The 26,286-nt window shown below is 33.6% G+C and overlaps 2 protein-coding genes across 2 annotated transcripts; both read right to left on the reverse strand.

Annotated features, from left to right (window-relative positions):
- Window positions 1–2,453: 2,453 nt before the first annotated feature.
- LOC145009943 (uncharacterized) lies at window positions 2,454–3,339 on the reverse strand. The gene is made up of 2 exons (XM_078968554.1): window positions 3,144–3,339; window positions 2,454–3,100 (listed from the first exon to the last, which is right to left on the reverse strand). The coding sequence occupies exons 1-2, from the start codon at window positions 3,337–3,339 to the stop codon at window positions 2,454–2,456; spliced, it is 843 nt and encodes a 280-aa protein (XP_078824680.1).
- A 17,546-nt stretch (window positions 3,340–20,885) lies between these two features.
- LOC145009944 (uncharacterized) lies at window positions 20,886–21,746 on the reverse strand. The gene has a single exon (XM_078968555.1). It carries the CDS (start codon window positions 21,744–21,746, stop codon window positions 20,886–20,888), a length of 861 nt encoding a protein of 286 aa, XP_078824681.1.
- Window positions 21,747–26,286: the final 4,540 nt, after the last annotated feature.

The raw sequence follows: 26,286 nt of genomic DNA on the forward strand, positions 1-26,286 counted from the left end.
AACTTGTCTTGGTGAATTTGCAAAAAACAACCCATACACAAATACTTTAAGCCTTTTCCATAACTATTCACTAAATTGACACATCAAAAAAAGGTTCTCGAGACTCTTTTGGACCTAAGTAGTGCCACCATTTTAAACTCAACCATATGTACTAACTCAAACTGCAACATCCCTTTCTCACCACCGACAATTCAATCAATCTCATTGCGAGAGCACAAAAAAACCAGAAAACTCCAATATTGCAACCATAATCCCAACCAAACGAGGAACTTCCTAAGATCATAAATTCATTATTCTGAAACCTCAGAGATTACACTCTAAGACTGGCTATCACATTCATGATATACACATTCACCCGTCCCCACGACAAGGAACACTGTCATCCTACCATGAAGCGAGTATCAGGGACGCTCTATCCATAACAACTCATCAAATCCTAAATCTATAAATCACGTTAAAACGGGCTTCTAATTACTACAAACATTAACGACCATCACCAACTTGAAACCTGACCTCTAACACTCTTTACTCATATAATTATAATGCTACATAACATAATGTTTTATGAATAAAGCATACATGTCCTTATATGTAAATGATTAACAATTGTCAATCCTTGACGCTAGATAATTGATCCTTATTACGAACTAACAAAGCTCTGTGAATCTGATTCACAACCCGACTGGCCTATCCTTCCTTCTCATGAAAATACTCAACGCTCCCCATGGTGAACTACTTGCATTAGTGAATTCCTTTTCAAACAGCTCCTATGATATGAGGACCATTCATGCATCCATCAAAACATGCATGAACCTAATTGGTCCTGTATGTTGTACCCGCAATACAATCTATTACTAAATTCTCCCTAACACTTGGAAGGAAATCCGAAAAATCTCTGAGAAATATAACGAGAAAACTTTATAACCATGAGTACTCGAGTGATAGTATGTTTTCCCTCCCTTCTTGAAACGATCATTTTAAACGAATAATCTCGAATACTCGTACCACATATTCATTGAGACCAAAATCGAGGGTCGAATTCTCTTTGTCTACTTAATATGCATAGTCAGTCTCCCCTACTTAGGGTTCGAACTATCATTGCATGTCGTCCACAAACACGAGAGCCCCGAGTCAGCCTAACCATTACTTACAATCCTTGGTTCTCAATGACTATACTTAATGTAGAATCACATAGTCCTTCAAATAATCAACTTTGCCTTAGGATCATATCAAATAAGAATAGGCAGTATGGTTAAGCCAAAAAGTTTTGAGTCTATGTAATTCCCTTCCTATAAATACCACATAACATATGAAGATCCTACTCCAAAGATTCATCCACCAAAACAACTACTCTCTCGATAAAGGACTTACTAAAACCATAACTAATACACATACACATAAGAATGGAAATAATGGAACATCTAGATCGCCATCATAACAATACGCTTAGGTCTTGTATACCTTCTTATATTATATATGTTGGTGGGTCACATATTACCTAGCTTAAGATATTGTTTAGAGTCTATATTATATATGTTGGTGGGTCACATATTACCTAGCTTAAGATATTGTTTAGAGTCTATATTTGGACGTTGCTTTTTGTTAATATATAAACATACTTATAGCAAATAAAACCATATTAAGATGAGTGTGATCGTCAATGAGAAAAGGAAAGTTGGTATTCGACATTCATTAATCAAGGCCTTGCATTTACATGTTTGTCATTCTTATTTAAATTGTTATATTAATCAATGTAAGAATAACTATAATACTTACAATGTTATCCCAAGTGAGTGTTTAAAAAAAGTGTTACTTAATATGTGTATGTAATCTTTTTTTTACTAAAGATGAGTTGTTTTAGAAGATCAATTATGAAGACATGTTTAGAGTGTTTGCTTTAAAAATGATATTTTTTTGTCTAGCAATATCATCAGTTGACGGATAGGTGCATAGGTTCTAGTCCCTTTTCGGACAAAAGGCCTAGATTTAAGACTAAAGTTGTATATTTATGTAAACCGTTCTAAAAATATATTTAGCCGTCTTTTTGTAGAGATAATTGAAGTGGATGATCATTTAAGTAAAACTATGCCCATGCGGAGGTAAAATGTGTAAGACCATAAGGTGTGGACAACTAGATGCAACACTATTTTGGTGTCACATCACATGCCACATCATCAATAGTGTGATAACACCAAGTGAGGAAATGGGTAACATGTTATATCTTGTTATGACACCAACTTTTTTTTCATTTTATAATTTATTTTTTATTTATTTCGATTTTTTTTAAATTGAGACAAATATTTTTTAAATTAAAAAATAAATAAAACATAATGTTTAAAAAGTATAAAAAACAATTAAAAATTTTTAAAAATTAAAATTAACATAAAGACTAAATTACACATAATATCCAAAAAAAAAATAACATCCAAATTCAAAAAAAAAAAAATACAACGCTATTCGTTATCGTTATTGTTACCATAGAAGATATAATCCGCCAAGTCCTCTCGAAGTTGTCTGTGTTTATTTGCGTCCTGAATGTCAACAACGCGATGCAAATAATCTGTTGTTCCTGGTTGAAACTGAACGTGTCTGAGCTCCGTTGGGATATAATGTGCAATATTTCGCCATTTATCTTCTACTACCATGTTATGCATTATAATACATGCATACATGATATATCGTAAAGTTTCTAAATCCAATGGTCGTGTTGCATGTTCGACTCTATGCCACTTCGCCTTCAGCACTCCAAAAGCACGTTCCACATCCTTACGTGCTCCTTCTTGTCTTCTCTTAAAAAATTTGTCTCGTTCTTCAACCGGGTGGCGGAATGCCTTCACGAATGTGGAATACTGAGGATATATTCCATCTGTAAGGTAATACACATATTTGTATTCGTTTCCATTCACCGTGAAAGGAGCATCCGGGGCTTTTCCATTCAAAAGATCGTTGAATATTGACGACTGATTAAGAACGTTGACGTCGTTGTTGGAACCCGCAACCCCAAAAAATGCATGCCAAATCCATAAATCTTGAAAAGCGACAACCTCTAACACCAAAGAAGGTGATCCGTGATGACCACTTGCGTATTGCCCTTTCCATGCTAACGGACAATTTTTTTCATTTCCAATGTGTGCAATCAATGCTTCCGATCATTCCGGGAAACCCATGGCGTTCTTCCTGCGCCACATACAATTCTTGCAAATCATGCAACGAAGGTTTCCGCAAATACACGTCACCAAATGTTTCAACAACACCCATTGACGATGTATACAAACTCTCTATTACGGTTCTTTCGGACATTCTCATATAGTCGTCCATGGTGTCTGGTGACTCCCCCATAGTCATCAAACGAATGGTTGCAACACACTTCTGCAACGTTGTAAACCCCCGTCTACCTCTAGCATCATATCTTAATTGAAAAAATTTGTACTTAAACATAAATTAACTACAGTTTAAAAATATATTGCATATGTTGTAAAATTAAAGAAACATGTAGTACATTTTTATTTATTTTGTATAAAAATATAGTAAAGAAATGATACCGGTTTTCCAAGGCGTTAGCGATTCGTAAGAACACATCCCTACTCAAACGAAATCTTTTTTTGAAGTCCTTCGCCCCGTATACACAATTATCCGCAAAGTAATCGCGATATAGATGTTCGTATCCTTCCTCGCGATTTCTGTTTAACATCGCACGTCTTGTTAGTAGCAGGGCTGGGTCTGGTTGTAGCAGGTCGGTAGTGTAATAATGATACATCATCCTAAAGAAAATATCGTCATCTGAATCATCGGACGAGTCGAAAGGATCCATATTTTTTTTGAAGATAATTGAAAGTATGTAGAGAGGAGAAGAGAAAGTGTGAAATTTTTAAAATAAAATAGGAGGTATTTATAGGATAATAAATTGTTTTTTTAATAATTTTTTTTTAACCGTTGCACTCAAACGGTCAAAATCCATTCGTTTCTTCCCGTCGCCACGCCAACGAGATGCGCCTTAGACGAGTTGCAACGAGCAGGGGGGCGGTGTTCCACCCGTTACGCAGCCGTTGTGGAATGCCAAGTCAGCCGCGCTGCTTCTCGTTGGTCCCATACCGAACACTCTAAATTTGAAAGAAGATTTATGTGCATAGTGTTTTAAAAGGGTCTATACTTTATAGTATTATATAATAACGAGTTAATGGTTGGCTCTAAACAATATATACATAAAAAAAAATGTGTTTAAATAAATACAACAAAACAACATGTACAATAATTAAAAAAGATGTACACTTATTACTTTCATCAAAGGGAGCACAAATGAGCCATCGTTAAATGTTATTTTCAAAAGGTGCGGACAAAATAGTTAAAAGGATTGTGACAACACATTTATACAAAGTTACACAATTTTTGCTTACAAATTTTAAAAGTCTAAATATGTGTTTTCTGTCATTTAAAATTCAAAATTTCATCATAATTTTTTTTAAACGTTAGTCATAAATGTATTGATATTTTTACTTATTATGAAAAAATGAATTAGTTCATAAGTTGCAAGATTTGTTGCTAGTATTAGCATAAGTTATTTAGTTATCTGATTTTCAGATATGTAGGATCTCATACCGGTTATATAACAAAACTGACATACATACTTATGAAAATCTAAACATGTGATTAGTCTAATTGAAAATATTTCATCATAATAAAATTTAAAATATACTGTTTATTCTAAGGCCCAAAATTAAAATATTCAATATATTATAAGGCCCATACATACACCATACATAAACTATAATACTATGGACTCTTTCTGGGCTCCCTACAGATTAAGTGGGCTTCTTTCTAATATATAAAATGACAGAGTAAAAATCAGTGCGAGAGATGTTCTTAAATTCGGAATTTTGTAATTTGTATATATATCACGTGTAATCATAAGATATCAATCGTATCATAGTTTATTTCCTAGATTCAGAATGACGATATTATTTTTCATTTGCTCATAAGTCGATCGTATTATCTGGATATCAAATTTGACCAAAATCAAACCTTTTTGAAACAAGAGAACCAATTTCTTCATGGGATGAAATTTCAATATATATTATCTTCGAGTATCTTTTTATTACAAATTATGTACAAAAAATAAAAAGACGGCCTATATGCAAGTAGACATGTACGCATATGTTTGTATACATGCATGTATAATATGTATGTATATGTGTATATTGTGAGTGTACATATATAATGCATATTTTAGAAGAAAGAAGAATTATCAGTAACGTTTGTGATCAAAATGTGCCAATGTATTTGACTATTTGTCATGTAGGCATCAAAACAAATTGCACCTCATACAGCATAACAAGATAGACAAATGAGACCGAAAATTGTTGCCTAGTCATGTTAAGATCACTTTTCGAATTTTTTTTATTACTTGAAGGGTTAATTGGAAAGATTTTGGTATCAAGCCATTAACATTTTAATATAATATCTTAGTCTATTTCATCTTGTTAAATGTTAAGTAATCAAAGATTGTTTATAGGATGAAACTACAAGTCGTATAATATAACATAATTATAATTATTATTAATATATAAAATGCAACTTATAAATAAAGCTTTTAAATATAATTAAAGTTCAGGTTTTTAATTAAGTAAATATAATCATTTTGATAAACAGGGATTTGTAGAAGATTCCATCCCTGGAGGTGGAGTACTTGTCTCTACTAAAATAATCCCAACATAAAAAACAGACCCACACATGCTATCTGTAAAAACAGATTCCTTGCCTCTATTTTATATATATATATATATATATATATATATATATATATATATATATATATATATATATATATATATATATATATATATATATATATATAGAGAGAGAGAGAGATTGAAAACGAGTAAAACATTGAGAATGCGATAATGAATCCGGGTCAATCATTCGATAAGGGTAACAAATTAATTATGTTTTAATATTAAGATAAAACTGCAAAAATGGTCCATGTGATTTGCATTTTTTTGGAATTTTAGTCTAAACTACGACTTTTTAGATTAGTGGTCATTTTGACCATGTTTGTACGTAGATTTGGTCCCTCATAAAATTGAAATGACTATAATACCCTTCTGATATATATATATATATATATATATATATATATATATATATATATATTATTTCTATTTAATTTAAATGAAAAAAAATATAAATAATCAATTTGGGCTCTCTCTCTCTCTCTCTCTCTCACACACACACACACAACCACCCCGTAACCCCCAAATTCATGCTTGTCTTCTTCACATCTACATCATTAATACACACAGTACAACTTTTGTAGAAATCCAATCAACAAATCATCTATGCTTCTAAACCCATAAAATCAAGAACCGGGTGTAGCTCTCAATCGATTAACAACATTTGTTCTTCTTTTTTCCGTCAAAGTATACACAGAGAGAAAAAAACAGGTCTGTTCCTCACCTCATTTTTTTGGGTCTTCTTCTTCTTTCCGTCAAAGTCCATCACAATTGTAATTAATATCATCGGACCCACAATCTCTTGAAATCAACAACCAATCTATATGTAAAAAGGGTCTCTTTGGAAGAAGTCAACTGTTGGAATCTGGAGAAGCTGTTAACTGAGCAGCCTGAGCTTTTGCAGCAATTTGGAGACTATTTTTCTCCCTCTGCATCACCACCAAAAATGTGGACCACCATCGGAAATACCATCACCATAGCCGATTTCTCTCCCTGTGCAATCCAGTGTCGTAAAGTGAATCTAGGCTTTGTTGATCAGCCTGCACAATCAAGTCCACCTTCTCCTGCAACGCAATTGACTTACTAGTAACCGATTTCCTCAAAAGCCTAACGTCATAATCACCAATTGCAACTTGAATCCTAAGGAAATCGGCCCTTATCATCATATCATACCTACAACTTGAGACCTGGTTATTAATTTTACAAAGAAAGAAGAAAGAGACATCGAATCTCCATCTCAGTCCCATCTTCTCGTTCAAAATCAAATAAGAAAAAGAGGATCACTGAGAGTTGCGATCGAAAACACATACACACCTATTAATCGATACAGCTAAGATAAAGAAAGGATATTCATGGTTCAATTTCACATGTAAAATCAATTTCAGATTCGAAATTGATTTCATATTGCATTAGGGCTTATCGAGATTGGATCAGAGATCGACGGTGGTTAAATCTTGACATATTTGAAATCGATTTTTTCCCCTGATATGTCTTCAACTTCTCAATCAATTTCATCTGTTGTTCTTGAAGAGCAAACCCAGAACATAGAATGTTCGTGTGTGTGTGTGTGTGTGTCGGTGTGTGTTAAAGTGCAAACCTATGAATCAATTTCCATGTGAACATGTGAATTGATTGCCAAAAACCAAAAAACAATTGTGTGTGATCAGGAGAGAGAGAGAGAGAGGGAGAGAGAGAGAGAGAGAAAGAGAAAGGTGGGTCTGGTTTTATATTCAATCATAATAATAATTTTAAAAAGTGAAAGAAAAATGAAAATTAAATTCATTAAGGGTATAATAGTCTTTTTAGTATGGATAGAGAATAAAAGTGTATGTAAAATAGCTCAAAATGACCATCAATAAAAAAATCGAGGTTTGAACTAAAACTCCAAAAAAAATACATATCACAAGGACCATTTTTGCAATTTTGTCTTAATATTAATTAACTAAATATATGTTGTGATTATTATTTTTCCTATAATCATAGGATAAGAACACGAGGTTTCCATAATATTAGAAAAAACATTCAATGAAATAAATCATAGTCAACAAAAAAATCATGATTCGTAATAAATTAGGAATCACGACATTCACAAATAGGAATCAAGGAAATGGACGATTGAATCAGTATTCACAATTGAGAGTATATACATTATGATCTAGATACTTTGTAGTCGTTGAAATTGTTTAATTCAGGAATCAAACGGAATATTACCGTGGCACAGGCGATGAAGTTGATAATTAAGATAATCAAAGTGATGGTAACAGTGCAAACATTGAAACTGATTGAGAAGGTAATATTTATAACAAGCTTTCTACTTTGATTTAACGTGGAAGTGATGAATGATTGATAGATTTTGCTTTTTTGTAAATGATATGTTGAATGTCGGTTTATATGGGTCTGAATCTATAATCTATTATCTGAGTTTTATTAGTCGTACTAAATGAATTGATTATTGTTTTAGAATTGTAATAGGTGAGTTAAACAATGATGTGGTTGTAGTTAATCATACATAATTTGTATAAAGTTTTCAATTGTATTGTAATTTGGTTAATGAATATTAGTCATTCAATCATTATTAGTCATTCAATCATTCCTAATGATATAATCAAAAATAGAGTTTCTTATCATTTGATAATTGCATTTAATCATTTCTTATTTATTGTAATCAGTTATGAATAGAAAATGTAATTAGTTGTGATTAAGTAATAATATGTGCCTTAAATTTATCATCCATGTGACCTTTAGGTTCCTAATTGAAGTATATTGTATAGAAAATACGTAGGACAAACATTAAAGATTTGTACAATGTTATGTAAATGATTCCTAATTATATTGTATAGTTTCATGAATGATATATTAATTTGTTTAATGATTAATAGGTAATCATTACAAGTTATACGTCACCAAATTCTTCTATATTAATATGATTATTAGGTAATTATGTAGATTAGTGATCAATAGGTAATACCCAACCCAATGGACATATAACTTGTATGTTAATTTCATTAATGATTATTAGGTAATCATTTAGATTAGTATAGACATGATGCAACCTAGTTAATTATGACATCCCCATTTTCACGAGCAGAAAATACCGATTTGTTTATGCTTTATTTTAAAAATCAGAGTATCCTTTTAAAGAAAAGTGTTGCGGAATTTGTTCCCAGAAAAACATGATAAACATATTATCAAAGCATTTCCAAAGAAATGTATGTTTGTTTATATTAAAACTTTAGGATGTCATTGTCAATACAGAAACATAAGTATAAACAAACCTTACATTCATTTACACTAATGATCAACATCTCTTTTAATCTATCAGTGTAATGTAGCGTCGTATCGACACCTGTGATATAAACAAACTGAGTGGGTCAGGTTGGAAAACCTAGTGAGTACATAGGGTTTTCAACCCACAATAACATAATTATTATGTTTAATCATCAAACAATCAACCCAATTACTCAACCCCATTATCTTCTTTATTCTTAAGGATCTACCTTAAGAATCAGCTATTCTTCATTCATTTATCCCTAAGATTCTTTCTAAGGAATAGGCATGAAGTCCATTGCTTCCAGGGTTTGTTTAACAGGCATTAAGTCCATAGTTGTCAAGGTTCATCTATAGGGTACTAAATCCATAACTACCAATGTACATTTATAAGGCACTAAGTCCGTAGCTGCCAATGTTTGTTTATGAGGGGCTAATTCCATAGCTACCATCCTTTATCTAATAGGCACTAAGTCTATAGTTGCCAAGGTACTAATTCCATAGCTACAAATGTTCATCTATACGGTACTAAATCCATAGCTACCAACGTACATATATAAGACACTAAGTCCATAGCTGCCAGGGTTTTTAGAGTACACCGAGTGAACATATCATTCACAACACCTACAGGTTGTGAGTCTGCTAGTGTTCCATTAGACTGTCTAGAATAGTCTGTGGTTGTCATCCATACTCTGCTAGATTATTGGGCCAACGCTTGGGTAAAGGTTTCTCTTATTTTTCACCTCTCACCCTCATCTCATGATCTATATCACTTTTCATCTCATCATCCAACTCATCTTTCACCACACACCAACTATTTCATCTACCCATGTTTTACCCAACATATTTGTAGATATAAAATACATATACAGTTCAATTCATTAAAAACATGTATAAAATTGTTCATCCAACATAGATCTCAAATAAACAGAAAATATGCACACATAGCATGTAATTTATATAAAATACTTCATATCTATGTGTAAGATGAAAGTAACTAGGGTAAATTACACCAATCGTCCCTCGTGCATATGCCAGAAAGGGTGTTTAGTTCCTATTTTCAAAAATTAACTCGGACCGTCCCACATGCCGTAAAACGTTGCATGTGTTGTCCCTAGTGTCATAAAAAGACTATTTTACCCTTATATTTTTCTTTTTTCATTTATTTATTATGTATTTCTTATTAACCTATTAAAGATTATATAATAAATTATCTTGTCCCACCCATTTTAGAATACCAGTTGACCATCTTTTTCGTATATTTAAAACATACACCCAACCACCGCCCACCAATTATCATCGCCGCTCCGCCGGAAAACGCAACAATGTCAATGGACTTCCGACCACCTCTATAGACTCGAACAATCCTCTATCTCCACTTACTATCCTCACTTCACTGGAAACAACCAACATGTTAAATGACTTGACGCGATCTACACAGTTGATGATGATGATGGTGTAGATCTAAAGCAACATCATATATTGAGATGGTGGCATGGATCTGAGACGATAAAGGTTTTCAAGTAAATAGGTGGTGATGACGGCTCTAGGGTTTCACGATACACACCCTTTAAAACTTTCCTCTGAGACACATATGCAAGAATGTTGTATGAAGATCTTCTCTGAATGTTATTCTAGAGATCGTTTCAAGGGTTTTGTTAGTCAGGGCACCAGATTCGTTTTTCCGGCGGCAAGGATGTTACCAGATTTAATTTTCAGGCGACAAAGACTCGTTGCATCTGTTTCTGTTCATCGGGGTACCCACTACCACCACCATCATCTTCAATCACCATCTTCATCAAGGTAGGAACCACCACCACACCACCATCAGCAGTTTTGATGATGCCCTTCTTCTTTCTCCGCCAATCTTTTTCTTGTCCCACTCTCTGCGTCTTGATGGTAGATTTGATTTCCAGATACGATTTATGGGTTTGATTCCGAGTTAGATTGTGGGTTTGGAAATCAGAACTATTTAGGTTTCAGGTTGAATCTTCGTTTGATTTTGATTTCTAATTGATTTCCAAATTCTAAAACCACTTGGTACATGTTTCAAATCTGGGAACTGGTTGTGAAAGGTGAAAATTAGGGTGGTCGGAGAAGAGCAGATCGGGAGAGGAGGATAACGGGTGTGTGCGGTGACATGGGGTGTGGTGAGGGGTGTTGGGAGAGGGGTCCATTTACTTTTTAAATTTTAAATAAGAATAAAAATTATCAGATTAAATGAAAAATAAATACATAAGGGCATTATGGTCATTTCAAATATGGAACGGACTAAAACTTCAACAAATTCTTCTTTGAAGGATGAACCGTGCAAATTTTAAACAAACGAGGGACGGTCCGAGTTAATTTTTGAAAATAGGGACTAAACACGCTTTCTAGCATGTGCACGAGGGACGATTGGTGTAATTTACCCAAGTAACTATGCACTCACCTGATAAGGTGGTGATTCAGACATCACTTCGCTTCTTAAAATAATCTTCTTTGATGAAACCGAGAGATTTGCTTGAAAACCGAACTCTACGCGGGCAGAGTTCCAAACCGAAAAACTCTTTTTCTTGGAGTATTCAGGATCTCCGGGGCTATCTTCTAGTGCTAAGGAGGTTCCCTAGGCTTCAGGGTGGTTTAGGGTGGCTAGAGAGAGTAGAGAGAGAAAGAAATGTGTAAGGAATGAAATGATTGAATTTGCTATTTATAGGCTGATTTTGGCCCTCTCTCGTCGTGAGCCTCACATGCCCACGTCGTGAGCCATGCCTGCTCTCCCCATAGACTTGTCATTTGTGTTTATAGCTCCGAAACGTGTTCGGGCGACTTCTCACGTCGTGAGAATGATATGCTCATGTTGTGAGCTTCCAAGAGTCATCTCGTAGACTTCCCAGGTGTTTTATAGGCTCAGTCAATGTCCGTTTGACTCCTCACATTGTGAGAAATAATGCTCACGTCGTGAGTCCAATCATATTAGGGTTTCTGACACGTGTCATGCTCTTAGATAGCTACATTTTCGGAAGCTCATAACTTTTGCATACGAGCTCCGTTTTTGATGTTATTTATATCCACGCATAGGTGTAGACATACTCTACAAATTTCATTTAGATCCCTAAGGCTAAAAAGTACTTTATCGTAAACTCACTTTTTACGACTCCCAGTGTCATGTCGGTTTTGTCGCGAAACTTCGACCAATCATATCTTCTTCGTTATAACTTGGATTTTGGCGTTCTTTATATGTACGGAAACCTTGTGACATATAATACAACTTAGTTAAGATTATTTATTCTAAATAATAATCTATAAAAAAGTCATTTTTTACGCTTGTCATCTCTAAATTGACTAGCACGAATCTGCGGGCATTACATTAATCATTCATGAATATGTCGTAAACTTAAAACTTAAATTAGGAGAAGTTTATATATGATGAATCTTAAGATAGTAATGTGGTTGATTCTCCTGAAGGAAAAACAAAATTATGGTAGTCATTAGCCCCGAAAGAATATATACCAAATGAAGAAGCAACTTTTGAATAAATAGAGGTTGGTATTTAAATGTAAAGAATATATGCAGACAAAGCAGGATTCACCGTAAGACTAAACATCACGACAAGATTTGTGGATAAAACCATCAAGAAATGATATGTAGTGGGCCATCGTAATGGTAAAATATCAAATAGATCAATGAGCACCTCGGATACAGATATAGGTGGTAGGAAAAAATGGAACTCTAAATTCAAAATCACTGGTTGTAAGGCTATGATATTTTTCGAACGAGGTGATATTTAGTGTAATGTGTGCATGGTTAAAAAGTTTGTGGAATTTCATAACCATCCCTGAATACGAAAGAGGAAAGATAATATTCAAAAAGAGCAAGAAAATTGACTTATAAAGACAATGAATTCATAATGCACTCTTTAATTGCAAACATTGGCGCAACTAGGGCACATAACTTGCAAGCAAGTTTGAAAGGCATGTATGATAATGTTGGACCTAAAGAAATTGATTATCAAAATTTTAGAAAAAAGGTAGGAAATAATATAGGAGACCGAGATGCTCAGTTGATAGTTGATAAAATGGAAATAACGAAGAAAGAGTTAACAAATTACACCTGTGAATATAAATGTATATACATTGTTTTAAATGCAATGTTCTAGGCAACCGAGATAGATAAGATGTATTACAATGAGTTTGGGGTCGCCATTTCATTTGATGCAACATTCAGAACGAATAAGTTAGAATAATCAATTATGAAGTTAAAATGATCGAATATTATTGTTATTTTTACTATTAAGTATTAAGTTACTCGGTAATGATTATAATTGTTTTATGTTACACAGGTATGAAATGGTGTTCCATTTACAACTATTGATAATCATAAAAGGTCAATTAATATTGGAGCTAGGTTGCTTAATAATGAGCTAATATAATCATATAAGTGTTTGTTGGAAGCTTTTTTTAAAAGCACATGGTAAACAACCGAAATTAGTGCTAACGGACCAAGATCCCGTTGTTTTACAAGTTGTTGAACCCTTGTTATAGATTGTGTATGTGACATATTATGAAGAAGTTAGAAGCTAAGTTCAATATCGAATATTGAAAATAATTAATATAACTATTGGTACTGTATAATAATAGATATATTTTTAATGTTGAATGTCATTTGTTCGTAAATGATTGAAACATTCATATTGTCTAAAAAGAGCATATGTTAATTATTATCATACATACTTATAAAGTTAGCATGTTTTCTTAAATCTCATGCATTTGAAACCCCCATTCTTTTTTTCTTTCACCACATTCATTTGAAACTCCCATGACTTTTCAATTTCTTTATAATAATAATTATAATTTGATAATTAGGTTAAATAAATATCAAATCTAAAGGGTATTCATATATAAACTAAATTTCAATATTAAAATAATATCTTTAATTCTACTTATAAAATTCTAGTTTTTAACTTTTAACATATTATACTTAATTTATTAATTTTAATATATTGTTGGATGTAAACCATTATCATTTTAAAAGTATAATTTTTGAACAATTTGTATAAAATACTTCAATTATTAATTAAAATATAACATTATAGGCTCAACTTAAATATAAATTTTATTTAACTTAAACAACCTAAAGATTATTTTATAAATAGTTAAAAGTGATAAATTGTAGTGTCTTTCTAATAATGATTGTAAGTTGGTTAATAAGGTTAAATAAATATCAAACCTAAAGTATAATCATAAATAGACTAAATTTCAATTTTAAAATAATATTTTTACTTCTATTTACAAAGTTATGTCTTTAAATTTTAATATATTATACTTAATTTATTATATTTAAAATGTTGTTGCATGTAAACCATTATCAGTTTAAAGCTACAATTTTTGAATAGTTTGGACAAAATACTTAAATTGTTAATTTAAATATAATATTACAGTGTCAACTTAAATATAAATTTCAGTTCCACTAAAAAAACCAAATAATATTTTGTAAATAGTTAAAAGTGATAAATTATAGTAATAAATGCAAAAACTAAATTGTAATATTAGTTTAACTAAAATATTTCATAAATATATTTATATAAGCGTTAAAAAATTTCAAATAAGTAGCTTAAAATAATTTATAATAACAATAGTTAAAAATAACTCTATATAAATGATTATATTGTTACCTTTAAACTCAAAAAATAATGTTTGATGTTTTAAATAATTATAATAATAGAAATTAAAACATTAAGCAAATAAATTTTAAAAAATTAGTTAAAAATAACAACTATAAATAATATTAAACCATATATAATATTTAATTTTATTGATGTGTAACTCGCGAGTAGAAGTCATTCAAACGATTGAGATTATGACATTATAATAGATTTATATATTATCATGTAATTCAAAATAATCAATATATTATATCAAATTAATATACGAATTATTATATCAAATTTAACAACAACGTTAGTGTTATATTTTAAAAAATATATATTTGTAAAGACTTATTGTAATTTCAATTTAACTAAAATATTTCTTAAATATATTTTTATAATCGTTAAAAGTTTCCAAATAGGTAGCTTAAAATAACTTGTAATAACAATAGTTAAAAACAACTCTATATAAATGATTATATTGTCAGCTTTAAAAAAAAAAAAAAAACAATGTTTCATGTTTTAAATAACTATAATGATAGAAATTAAAATATTAAGCAAATAAGTTTTAAAAAATTAATTAATAATAAAAACAACTATAAATAACATCAAATCATATATTATATTTAATTTTACTCATATGTAACTCGCGGGTAGAAGTCATTCAAACGATTGAGATTATAAAGTTATAATAAATGTATATATTATCATACAATTCAAAATAATCAATATATTATATCAGTTTAGTACATACAAATTATTATATCAAATTTAACAACAACGTTATTGTTATATTTAAAAAAAATCATATATTCGTAAAGACTTCAATTATATAGGTGTTTCTGCGCAATGCACGGACATTCGCTTAGTTCATTAAATAATAACGGGTATATTTCTTTTGTAGGTTTCTATTAGTTTTTTTTTTTTTTTTTTTTTTTGAAAAATACGAATTTCAGAAAATGTTTCAACAAACTTGTTTGGAACGTGTACTTAGAGTCTGAAGAATTCGAGAAAAGATGGGATATACTGATGAAGAAGTATAAATTGAATGGGAAAAGATAGTTTAAAGACATCTATGATCGGCACAAGTATCAGATACCAACATATTTTAAGGATATGCCACTTCATGGTATAATGAAAACACCAACATATTTTAAGGATATGCCACTTCATGGTATAATGAAAACAACATCCTGGTCGGAAAGTGCAAATTCATTTTTTAATAAATACTCTAATACTGGAAATTTACTTATAATGATGAATTTTGACATGACAATTGAAAAGAAACGTAATACCCACGGGAAGCTAGAGCATGACACAAAAATGGCGAACAAAAATTTGAAAATGCCAAGTGGATTAGAACAGGACACATCGGAGGTGTACACAAAATAGAGGTTCAAAAGGAGATATACAAAGGAATGCGGAATTGTTCTTTGGATAAAGTTGAAATGGTTAATGGTTGGCAAGTTGTTATGATAACATATTTATACAAGGAAAAATAAGTTAATACTAAATGCAAAATATGTTTTATTTTTTTTTAATTTTAAAAAGTTAATGAATTTAAGTAAAATACAACAAGACATAATTAATCGCATATGAATGGTAATTTATCGTTTTGGTAATGCAATCAGGAAGTGATCTTTTAACATTTTGGTAGGTTGAATAAAAGATGCTTGAAAAAATTGTAAAGTGTTAATGCCACTAATTTAATCGTACAAGATATTGTGCCATCATATAGTTTCAGTTTTGAAGAATGATCAATTTGAGGAGATCCACAGAACAGTATATTCAAAGAAGATGGAGAAAAGATGTTATATCAAGTCCGTTACCTATCAAAAAGTATTGTAACGACCAAATATTTCAATATAATTTAAACTTTTCAAAACAATCCATTTTAATAACATTATTACAAAAAGGTTTTCAATACATTATTTATCAGAGTATTCCCAGGTCCATTTCATAAAACATAAACGCGAGGAACGGTACGATCATGCCTTTGCCTTGCCACAGTCTCCTGAAGAACCTGAAAAACATTAAACCACAACTGTAAGCCCGAAAGCTTAGTGAGATACCCCCAAACTACCAACCACATATACGCCCTTCCGGTCCAAAACATATTGCCTTCCGGCCCATAGCATAAAAAGTATACATAACATAACAGAGCATAGAACAGTCATGTATATCGGGTTTACTGTGTGACTGGTCCGCCATATCGGGCCTTCAGTCTACCGGGTCCACCCTCCGAGTCTAGTCATGTCCTTCGAGTCTACAGTGTGGTTGGTCCGTCCGCACCGAGCCTTCAACCCACCTGGTCCACTCTATGAGTCTACAGTACGACTGGTTCGCCCGCATCGGGCCTTTAGTCGGTCTGGTCCACTCTCCGAGCCTCGGCACGTCTGGTCCGCCCTCGTGGGGCCTACAGCCTATCCGGACCGCTCGTTGGGATTTCGGAACAACCGGTCCGCCCTGGGTATCTTGGCCTACAACACAAAGTAGGACCCGCCTCAACCCATCTCCAGTCCATGTGCACATAACATACAATCATATAACAGTCATAGTCAACAAACCGATCAAGCAGATCACATAACATATCATTACCCTAACCAGGTTACCGACCTAACCGATCACTAGCATAGCATCACTCTACATATCGGGAAACTGACCTTAACCAGGTCTCTAGCATAGCATCCTAGCTACCAGGATGCAGACATATCAAGCAATAACATAATAACCATATCCGAATCTTAATCCAATAAAGGACTGGCCTTGGTGCCTTAGACCCTGTTGATATAGTGAGGATAACTCACCTCGCGATTGCCGATACTCTGAACCGAAGAAGCAGACTCTCGAACCACCAACTCACCGCAAATCCCGAACTAACCAACATAACAAGCATAAGCATTAGGTCAAACATACTTCCACTTAACGGGACAAGACCAAAGTCCAAATCTCACACAAAGTCCAACATTGGCCCAATTTACCAAATTGGGCCCACCTCACCAAATGGGCCTAGATCCAATATTCATAATATTAATTGGGCCCAAAATACTCTATTCATAATTTCCAGACTTGGCCCAAACACCAACAACCCACAAATAGCCCAACACAAAAGCCCAAAAGGAAGTCCACAGGAGGAGTACGCTGGGCGTACTGCAATGATCGCAAAAATGAAACGGGGCACTGGCCCGCTACGCGGGGCGTACTTGAAGGTTACGCGGGGCGTAACTGCGAGATCCAATAAGTCCTTTTTAACAACTTAATGGCTTAAGCTCTTAAGCCCAAGCTTTAGATCCATAGGCCAAATATGATTAGAAATTATAAAGTCTCAGACTTTATCACTTGGGACGTCCTTAAGCTCTTAATCCAAGGTCTTAATCCATTAAGACCTATATATCTCATACATGGAACAACTACAGCCCTTGGGACCTCATTTTTATCACTCAAGACCTCTCCAAAGGTCTGAAAGGATAGATACACTTGACCAAATCGAACTATAAGATGAAGACTTTTGGGACAAGAATGGAGACAAAGCTTCAAAATACATAGATCCATGCCATATGAAGGTCAAGCAAGAAACTTTATACCTTAAACCAACTCCAAAGGGTGGTATTTCTTCAGATCTACAAGCTCCACACATTCTTCCTCTTCTTTGACAACTTCCCTTTTCTCCTTCAAGCCTTTCTTTTGCCAACAAGAGCTTTCCAAGATCAAACACACTCAAATATGGAGGGAATACGAGATTAGGGTTTCTCTGAAGTTGAAGATGAGCATAAGGAGGCTGAGGGGTGAACCAACATGTTCCTTATATAGTGGCTGACCCTAAAAATAGGGTTTGGGGTTTCTGAGAGTACGCTGGGCGTACTCACCCGGCCACCCGCAACCTTCCGTCCCATTACGCTGGGCTACGTCCAACTTATGTTGGGCGTACCCAGCCACCTTTCAAAACCAAAAGCATGCATGCATGGGACCATGTCCTTCTTATTCCACAAAGGACTATAAACAATGATCAACTTCGAGGCACCGCAACTCCTCTAATCTAAACCCACTCTCAAATAACTTCACATTCATACGAGGGTGACGAGAAGCCCAATACTTCTAACACATACACCCACCCGAAACCTTCTCGGATGAAACTCATTTCTCGAAAGGGACCAGAATTACCTTTCTCTTAAATCTCAGGGACTCATAATTAACACTTGAAGAAGGGGGTGTTACAAGTATGGATGTATGGAAACCGAAGATGATACTTTTAATCTTCTAAGTGAGGTCTATAGTAACATGGAGTACTGATTTAAAGACAATAAGGACAAATTGTTAGAGTTTGTAAAGACCACTCGAATTATTAAGAAGGCGGCAATGGAGATAGCAAAGTCAAGTGGATCATCTGCAAACAAATACGAAGATACAACAATAAAAATGTTCGGAGTAAAACCTCAAAATACAATAAAAATTCATGCACCAACTGACATACGTAACAAAGGAAGTGGAAAAAAAGAATGGTGACTGCTAGTGAGAATTGCACAAGAGAAGTCATAAATATGTTTTTTTAGTTAATTGATTTAGCATTAATACTTGTGGTATATGGTTGAACCATTTTTTAATTGGTATTCATTAATTGATTTATCAATAATCTGCCATTATGTATTATCATGAATCAACAATGTGATTATATAAATTATTATTGAATGACTAACAAAAATGAAGTGACAATCATGAATGAATGTAAAGTGACATTATAACTTATTTAGGATACCTTAACAATTAATGATGAATTACTAACAAGACTGAAGTGACGATTATATGTATATGTTTGATTCATATTTGATTTGCTAGTCGTTAATGGTATGAATAGTCAATACTAATGAGAAGCAATAACTATGATTAGTTTAATTTAGTTTAATAGATTGGAAAATCATGCATGTAAAGTGATAATATAACTTATTTAGGATGGGGAAGTGATTCGTACACAACAGTTTTTTACCGTACACAACAATTTATGCATTATAGAGTTGTACAATACAACACTTTAAAGCACAAATTGTTGTGTATGGAAAAAAAGTGTTGTGTACGAATCAGTTCCCTTTAGAATACCTTACACTTGAGTTGGTGTTCGTTAATGGCAGTAGAAGTATATCTTTAATTATTACTCATTAAAGGTATTGGTGGTTTAACTTGGTTAAGTGTGGTACACTATTGTTTTTCTTTATGATCGAATGTACCTTGGTTAAATCATTTTTAAATTGCATTTAATAATTTTTGATTAATATGGCACATACAATCTTTAATCTAGTAAACAAGTAGATATTCATAACTAAAGGGAAAATATCATTAACAATTGTCATTCATAATATCTACACAAGTAGTAACAAAACCATACGAATGTATCTCAAAAACCCAATAAACTTACGGTCAGAAAAGACCGATTTTGTTTATACTTTATAAAAAAACCCAGAGTACCTCTTTCAATAAAAATGTTGCGGAATTTGTTCCCAGTAAAACATGATAAATACGTTATCAAGGCATTTCCGAAGAAATGTATTTTTAATTATTTTAAAACATTTGAGATGTTATCGTCAATACAGAAACATAAGCATAAACAGATCTTACATTCATTATCACTAGTGATTTATATTACATTAATCTCTCAGTGTAATGTGACTTCATATCAACACCTGTGATATAAATAAACTGAGTTGGCCAAGTTGGGAAACCTGGTGAGTACATAGGGTTTTCAACCCACAATAATATGATTATTATGTTTAATCATCAAACAGTTAACCCAATTACCCACCTCCATTATATTCTTTACTATTAAGGATCCACCCTAAAAATCAACTATTTCTCATTCATTCATTCCTAAGACCATAACGTCTGGGCAACTAAATGTAACACCATTTTGGTGTCACATCACATGCCACATCATCAATGATGTTATAACACCAAGTGAGGAAATAGGCAACATGTTGTATCTTGTTATGACACGAACTTTTTTTTCATTTTATAATTTATTTTTCATTTATTTCGATTTTTTTTTAAACTGAGACAAATATTTTTTAAATTAAAAAATAAATAAAACATAATGTTTAAAAATTATAAAAAACAATTAAAAATTTATAAAGATTAAAATTAACATAAAGACTAAATTACACATAATATCCAAAAACAAAAAAGAAATAACATCCAAATTCAAATATATATATATATATATATATATATATATATATATATATATATATATATATATATATATATATATATATACAACGCTATTCGTTATCGTTATTGTTACCATAGAAGATATAATCCGCCAAGTCCTCTCGAAGTTGTCTGTGTTTATTTGCGTCCTGAATGTCAACAACGCGATACAAATAATCTGCTGTTCCTGGTTGAAACTGAACGTGTCTGGGCTCCGTTGAGATATAGTGTGCAATATTTTGCCATTTATCTTCTACTACCATGTTATGCATTATGATACATGCATACATGGTATATCGTAAAGTTTCTAAATCCAATGGTCGTACTGCATGTTCGACTCTATGCCACTTCGCCTTCAGCACTCCAAAAGCACGTTTCACATCCTTACGTGCTTCTTCTTGTCTTCTCTTAAAAATTTTGTCTCGTTCTTCAACCGGGTGGCGGAATGCCTTCACGAATGTGGAATACTGAGGATATATTTCATCTGTAAGGTAATACCCATATTTGTATTCGTTTCCATTCACCGTGAAAGGAGCATCCGGGGCTTTTCCATTCAAAAGATCGTCGAATATTAGCAACTGATCAAGAACGTTGACGTCGTTGTTGGAACCTGCAACCCCAAAAAATGCATGCCAAATCCATAAATCTTGAGAAGCGACAACCTCTAACACCAACGAAAGTGATCCGTGATGACCACTTGCGTATTGCCCTTTCCATGCTACCGGACAATTTTTCCATTTCCAGTGTGTGCAATCAATGCTTCCGATCATTCCAGGAAACCCATGGCGTTCTTCATGCGCCGCATACAATTCTTGCAAATACACGTCACCAAAAGTTTCAACAACACCCCTTGACAATGTATACAAACTCTCTCTTGCGGTTCTTTCGGACATTCTCATATAATCATCCATGGTGTCGGGTGACTCCTCCATAGCCATCAAACGAATGGCCGCAGCACATTTCTGCAACGTTGTAAACCCTGTCTACCTCTAGCATCATATCGTAATTGAAAAAATTCGTACCTAAACATAAATTAACTACAGTTTAAAAATATATTGCATATGTTGTAAAATTAAAGAAACATGTAGTACATTTTTATTTATTTTGTATAAAAATATAGTAAAGAAACGATATCGGCTTTCCAAGGCGTTGGCGATTCGTAAGAACACATCCCTACTCAAACGAGATCTTCTTTTCAAGACCTTCACCCCGTATACACAATTATCCGCAAAGTAATGGCGATATAGATGTTCGTGTCCTTCCTCGCGATTTCTGTTTAACATCGCATGTCTTGTTAGTAGCGGGGCTAGGTCTGGCTGTAGCAGGTCGGTAGTGTAATAATGATACATCATCCTAAAGAAAATATCGTCATCTAAATCATCGGACGAGTCGAAAGGATCCATATTTTTTTTTTGAAGTTAATTGAAAGTATGTAGAGAGGAGAAGAGAAAATGTGAAAACTTTAATAAAATATGAGATATTTATAGGATAATAAATTGTTTTTTTTAATAATTATTTTTTTTTAAACCCGTGCACTCAAATGGTCAAATTGATCTGTTTCTTCCTGTCGCCACGCCAACGAGATGTACCTTCGACGAGTTGCAACAAGCAGGGGGGCGGTGTTCCCCCCGTTACGCAGCCGTTGCCTCTAGCCACGTCAGTCGGCGTTGGTTCTCGTTTTTCCCATACCGATTACTCTAAGGATCATCCTAAGGAATCAGTACGAAGTCCATCGTTGCCACGGTTTACAACAGGCATTAAATTTGCATAGTCGTCAGGGTTTAGGCATCAAGTCTGCATGATCGCCAAGATTTAGAGTACACCGAGTGAACACATCGTTCACAACACCTACAGGTTGCGAGTCTGCTAGTGTTCCACCAGACTGTCTAGAATAGTCTGTGGTTGTCATCCATACTCTGCTAGATGACGGGGCCAACATTTGGAACAAGGCTTCTCACATCGTCCACCTCTCACCCTTACCTCATGGTTTATATCACCTCTCAACTCATCATACAACTCATATTTCATCTACCCATGTTTTACCCAACATATTATGTAGATATAAATACATATACAGTGCAAATCATATAAAATTATATAAAATCGTTCATCTAGCATAGATAGCAAATATACAGATAATATGCACACATAGCACGTAGTTTATATAAAATATTTCATATCTATGTGTAAGATGAAAGGGACCATGCACTCACCTGAGAAGGTGGTGACTCGGCACTCGGATAACACTTCGTTACCCTTAACACAATCTTCCTTTGACAAAACCTAGTATCATTACCACTAGAGTTTAGTCTAATATTCATCGAGACTAATTAATAGTCTTGCTATTATTACTATTATATAAGCGTTAAACAATACTTATATAACTCATAATAATAGCCCAAATACTTATTATAATGTCCTAATAACATTACTATGTTAAAACATAAGATATACTAACGATGGGCTAGGCGTAGCTCACTTACAACGATTTTTTTTTGCAAAACCGGGCTTCTCTGGAGCAGTGTTCCTGAGTCGAAAAGCTCTTCTTCTCAGATCCTTCTGGTGCTACGGGACTCGCCTCTAGCACTCAGAAGTTTCTAGGGATTGGGGAGGAGAGGTTTGGAGTATTGAGAGAGAAAGAAGACTGAAGGTGTGAGTTTTGAGGGTGATTTACGCCTCTATTTATAGGCTGAGCTCGGTGCGAACGCATCACGTTCCCAAAACGAACACAACTTGTTCACGAATGCGGCATGTTCCCTACACGAACACAGCACGTTCGTTACCACGTGTCGCCATCTTGTTGCAAGCCGTGGGGAAGAAGGTGTGGCCCAGATTGCGCCACGTGTCACTCGCAGATTACCCAACAAACTAATTATCGTCTAAAATCCGTAACTTTCGCAAACGAGCTCCATTTTTGACATTTTTATATCCACACATAGGCGGGACCATACTCTACAACTTTCTTTTAGACTCTGTCGGCTAATTTTGACTTTATTTTTAAAGTTATATTTTTAACAGGTCGGGACAGGAATAGTTAAAAATTCATAACTTCTTCATTCGACGTCCGTTTTCATCTGTCTTTTTACCGTTGTGCTACTATTAATGAGATCTTCGATTCTCATTTAGGTTGTGTCGGCCAAAAACCGCTCGAACTAAAATTCGAGTTTCGGACCGTGCACTGCTATGTCAAATCTTAGAAAATTCATAACTTCCTCATACAAAGTCAGATTTGGGCGTTTTTTTTTTGTATGTTCTCGATTTAATGTATACTACAAATTTTGTTTAGATCACTAAGGCTAAAAAGTCCTCTATCATAAATTCACTTTTTACGTCTCCCGGTGTCGTGCCGGTTTTGCCGTAAAACTTCGACGGACCATAACTTCTTCGTTATAACTCGGATTTCGGTGTTCTTTATGTGTACCGAACCCTTGTAACATATACTACAACTTGGTTAAGATTAATCCTTCTAAATAATCTTCCATTAAAAACTCATTTTTGACGCTCATTGTCTCTAAATTGACTAGCCCAGATCTGCAGGCGTTACATCCTGGATGAATTGCATGTACAATAGAGAAACCTAGATCTAAGCTTTAAGGTTTGCATGAACACATAGGATGTTATTTTTTGTAAAACCCATCAGGTCCCAAAACTCAATTTTGGACTAGATCCAAAGAGCCAAATGCTCCAAATGGCTTGTAGACTCATAAAGTTGCAAGCTTTATGAAGTTCAACCACCCAAGGCAACAAGACATGGAGAAAAACAGGGAAAAATCTATAGATCTATCCATTGACTCAACAAGATGAAGACTTTATACCTTCTTGAGATGCTAGAGGATGGTAAACTCCTGGATCTTCTTTGCTTTGGACTCCCAATGAGATCATTCACCACCTTCTTCCTTCACAAGCACCATAAACCCACACTTTTAAGGCTAAAAACTCACACAAGGGATCTAGGGTTTGCAAGGAATGACTTGGAGAGATAGAGGATGATTGGAAGGAGGCTAAGAGGGGTTAAGGATCTTTAAATAGGGCTCGGCCCTTAAACTTTAGGGGTTTTCCCCAACAGCCACCACCACGTCGTGGTGGTTCATTAAACCCTCGCCATGGTGAGGCTTCACCACATCATGGCCTTCAAAGAAAAATACCATACACATTCGAAAATAATTTCATACCTGGAACCGAGTGTTAGTTAGTTATTTTGATCTAGGGTCATACTTAGTTAAGATATATGTGAGCTCACAGTAATGTTGAGGTGCCAGAAGCATCCTTGTCTAATTCAATGTGGATCCTTCGCCACTAACAATCACCTGCAAAAAGAAGACACGATAGAGATGCATAAATCGTGACATTGTCCCCTCCATCAACATATAAATACCTCCTACATAGGAGGGATATCACTTAGCAGTAAGTACGACATGTGGAGGAACATGAAATCTTCAATAATTATTTTTTCTCTCTTTTGATGGGATCATCTATATAAATAGCATCATAACATTTATCGAAATGTTAATAAGTATTTTAGGCATTATGAGTATTTTGGATAAGATGCTTAGTCCCGTAGACATATTAGTGTCTTTTAACTTTTAGTTTATACAATACATAGTGAGTGGTGAGACGGTATGTTTGTTTTCACTTTCCATTGTTCTACCAACAAAGAGACTGCATGTTTCTCATTATTATATTATTATACAACATATTGGTTGCGTGCTTCTTTAGGCAATGAAAGATAACAGTTTGTTCTTTAATATATACTTTATGATGATTCAATTGTTATCAATATTTATTCACGTACACGTCAGTATATATTGTATCAATCTTTTATATACCAATAAAAGTTCTAAAAGACGTTAGGCGTGACTTGATGTAACGACAACGCCAAACATCAAGCTTTATGAGCCATGTCAAGACCATGATGTTTTTCAAGGCATGATGTAAGGTGGCGATGTTGTATTAATTTATAATTATATTATTAAATAATATACATTTATATCAAATATATCAAAATTTTAGATGTGTTATAACTATAACTAATAACAAAAACTTAACAAAAGTCAATGATGTATGTCCGATCAGAAAAGACAAACAAATAACAAAAAAGTGTCCCGAAAGAGAAAAACTTGTATCATAACGTGCGATGGCATGCTATAATATGCCTTACGATATGTGATGCCTAACAGTACTACCATGAGGTTTTTCGAAACGACGGAGTTGCGCCTCACGCCATGACATGCATTGGCGCACGCCATGACATACCTTCTAGAAAACTAATATCAAGTAATTATTTCATAGTTAATATAAAAGTTTCCGCTAATTTTTAGTTAAAAAAATAATAAACCAACAATGTATCTACTACAAAACACGAACATTACATAAGCAAGATGGCTAATGGCTAGTAACTACTAAGGGTGAGTTTGGAATTTGTAACATCCACAAAATCTATGAAAAATTTTAATTTTTTAAAAACCAATCCAC

Source organism: Lactuca saligna, chromosome 8 (assembly GCF_052625555.1).
Source record: "Lactuca saligna cultivar CGN05327 chromosome 8, ASM5262555v1, whole genome shotgun sequence".
Lineage (NCBI taxonomy): Eukaryota > Viridiplantae > Streptophyta > Magnoliopsida > Asterales > Asteraceae > Lactuca > Lactuca saligna.

Coding starts and splice junctions, on each gene's coding strand:
- LOC145009943 (XM_078968554.1), bottom strand. CDS start 3,339: ATGGGGGAGTCACCAGACACCATGGACGACTATATGAGAATGTCCGAA. Junction 3,101..3,143: donor GTTTCCCGGAATGATCGGAA/GCATTGATTGCA, acceptor ATTGTCCGTTAG/CATGGAAAGGGCAATACGCA.
- LOC145009944 (XM_078968555.1), bottom strand. CDS start 21,746: ATGGAGGAGTCACCCGACACCATGGATGATTATATGAGAATGTCCGAA.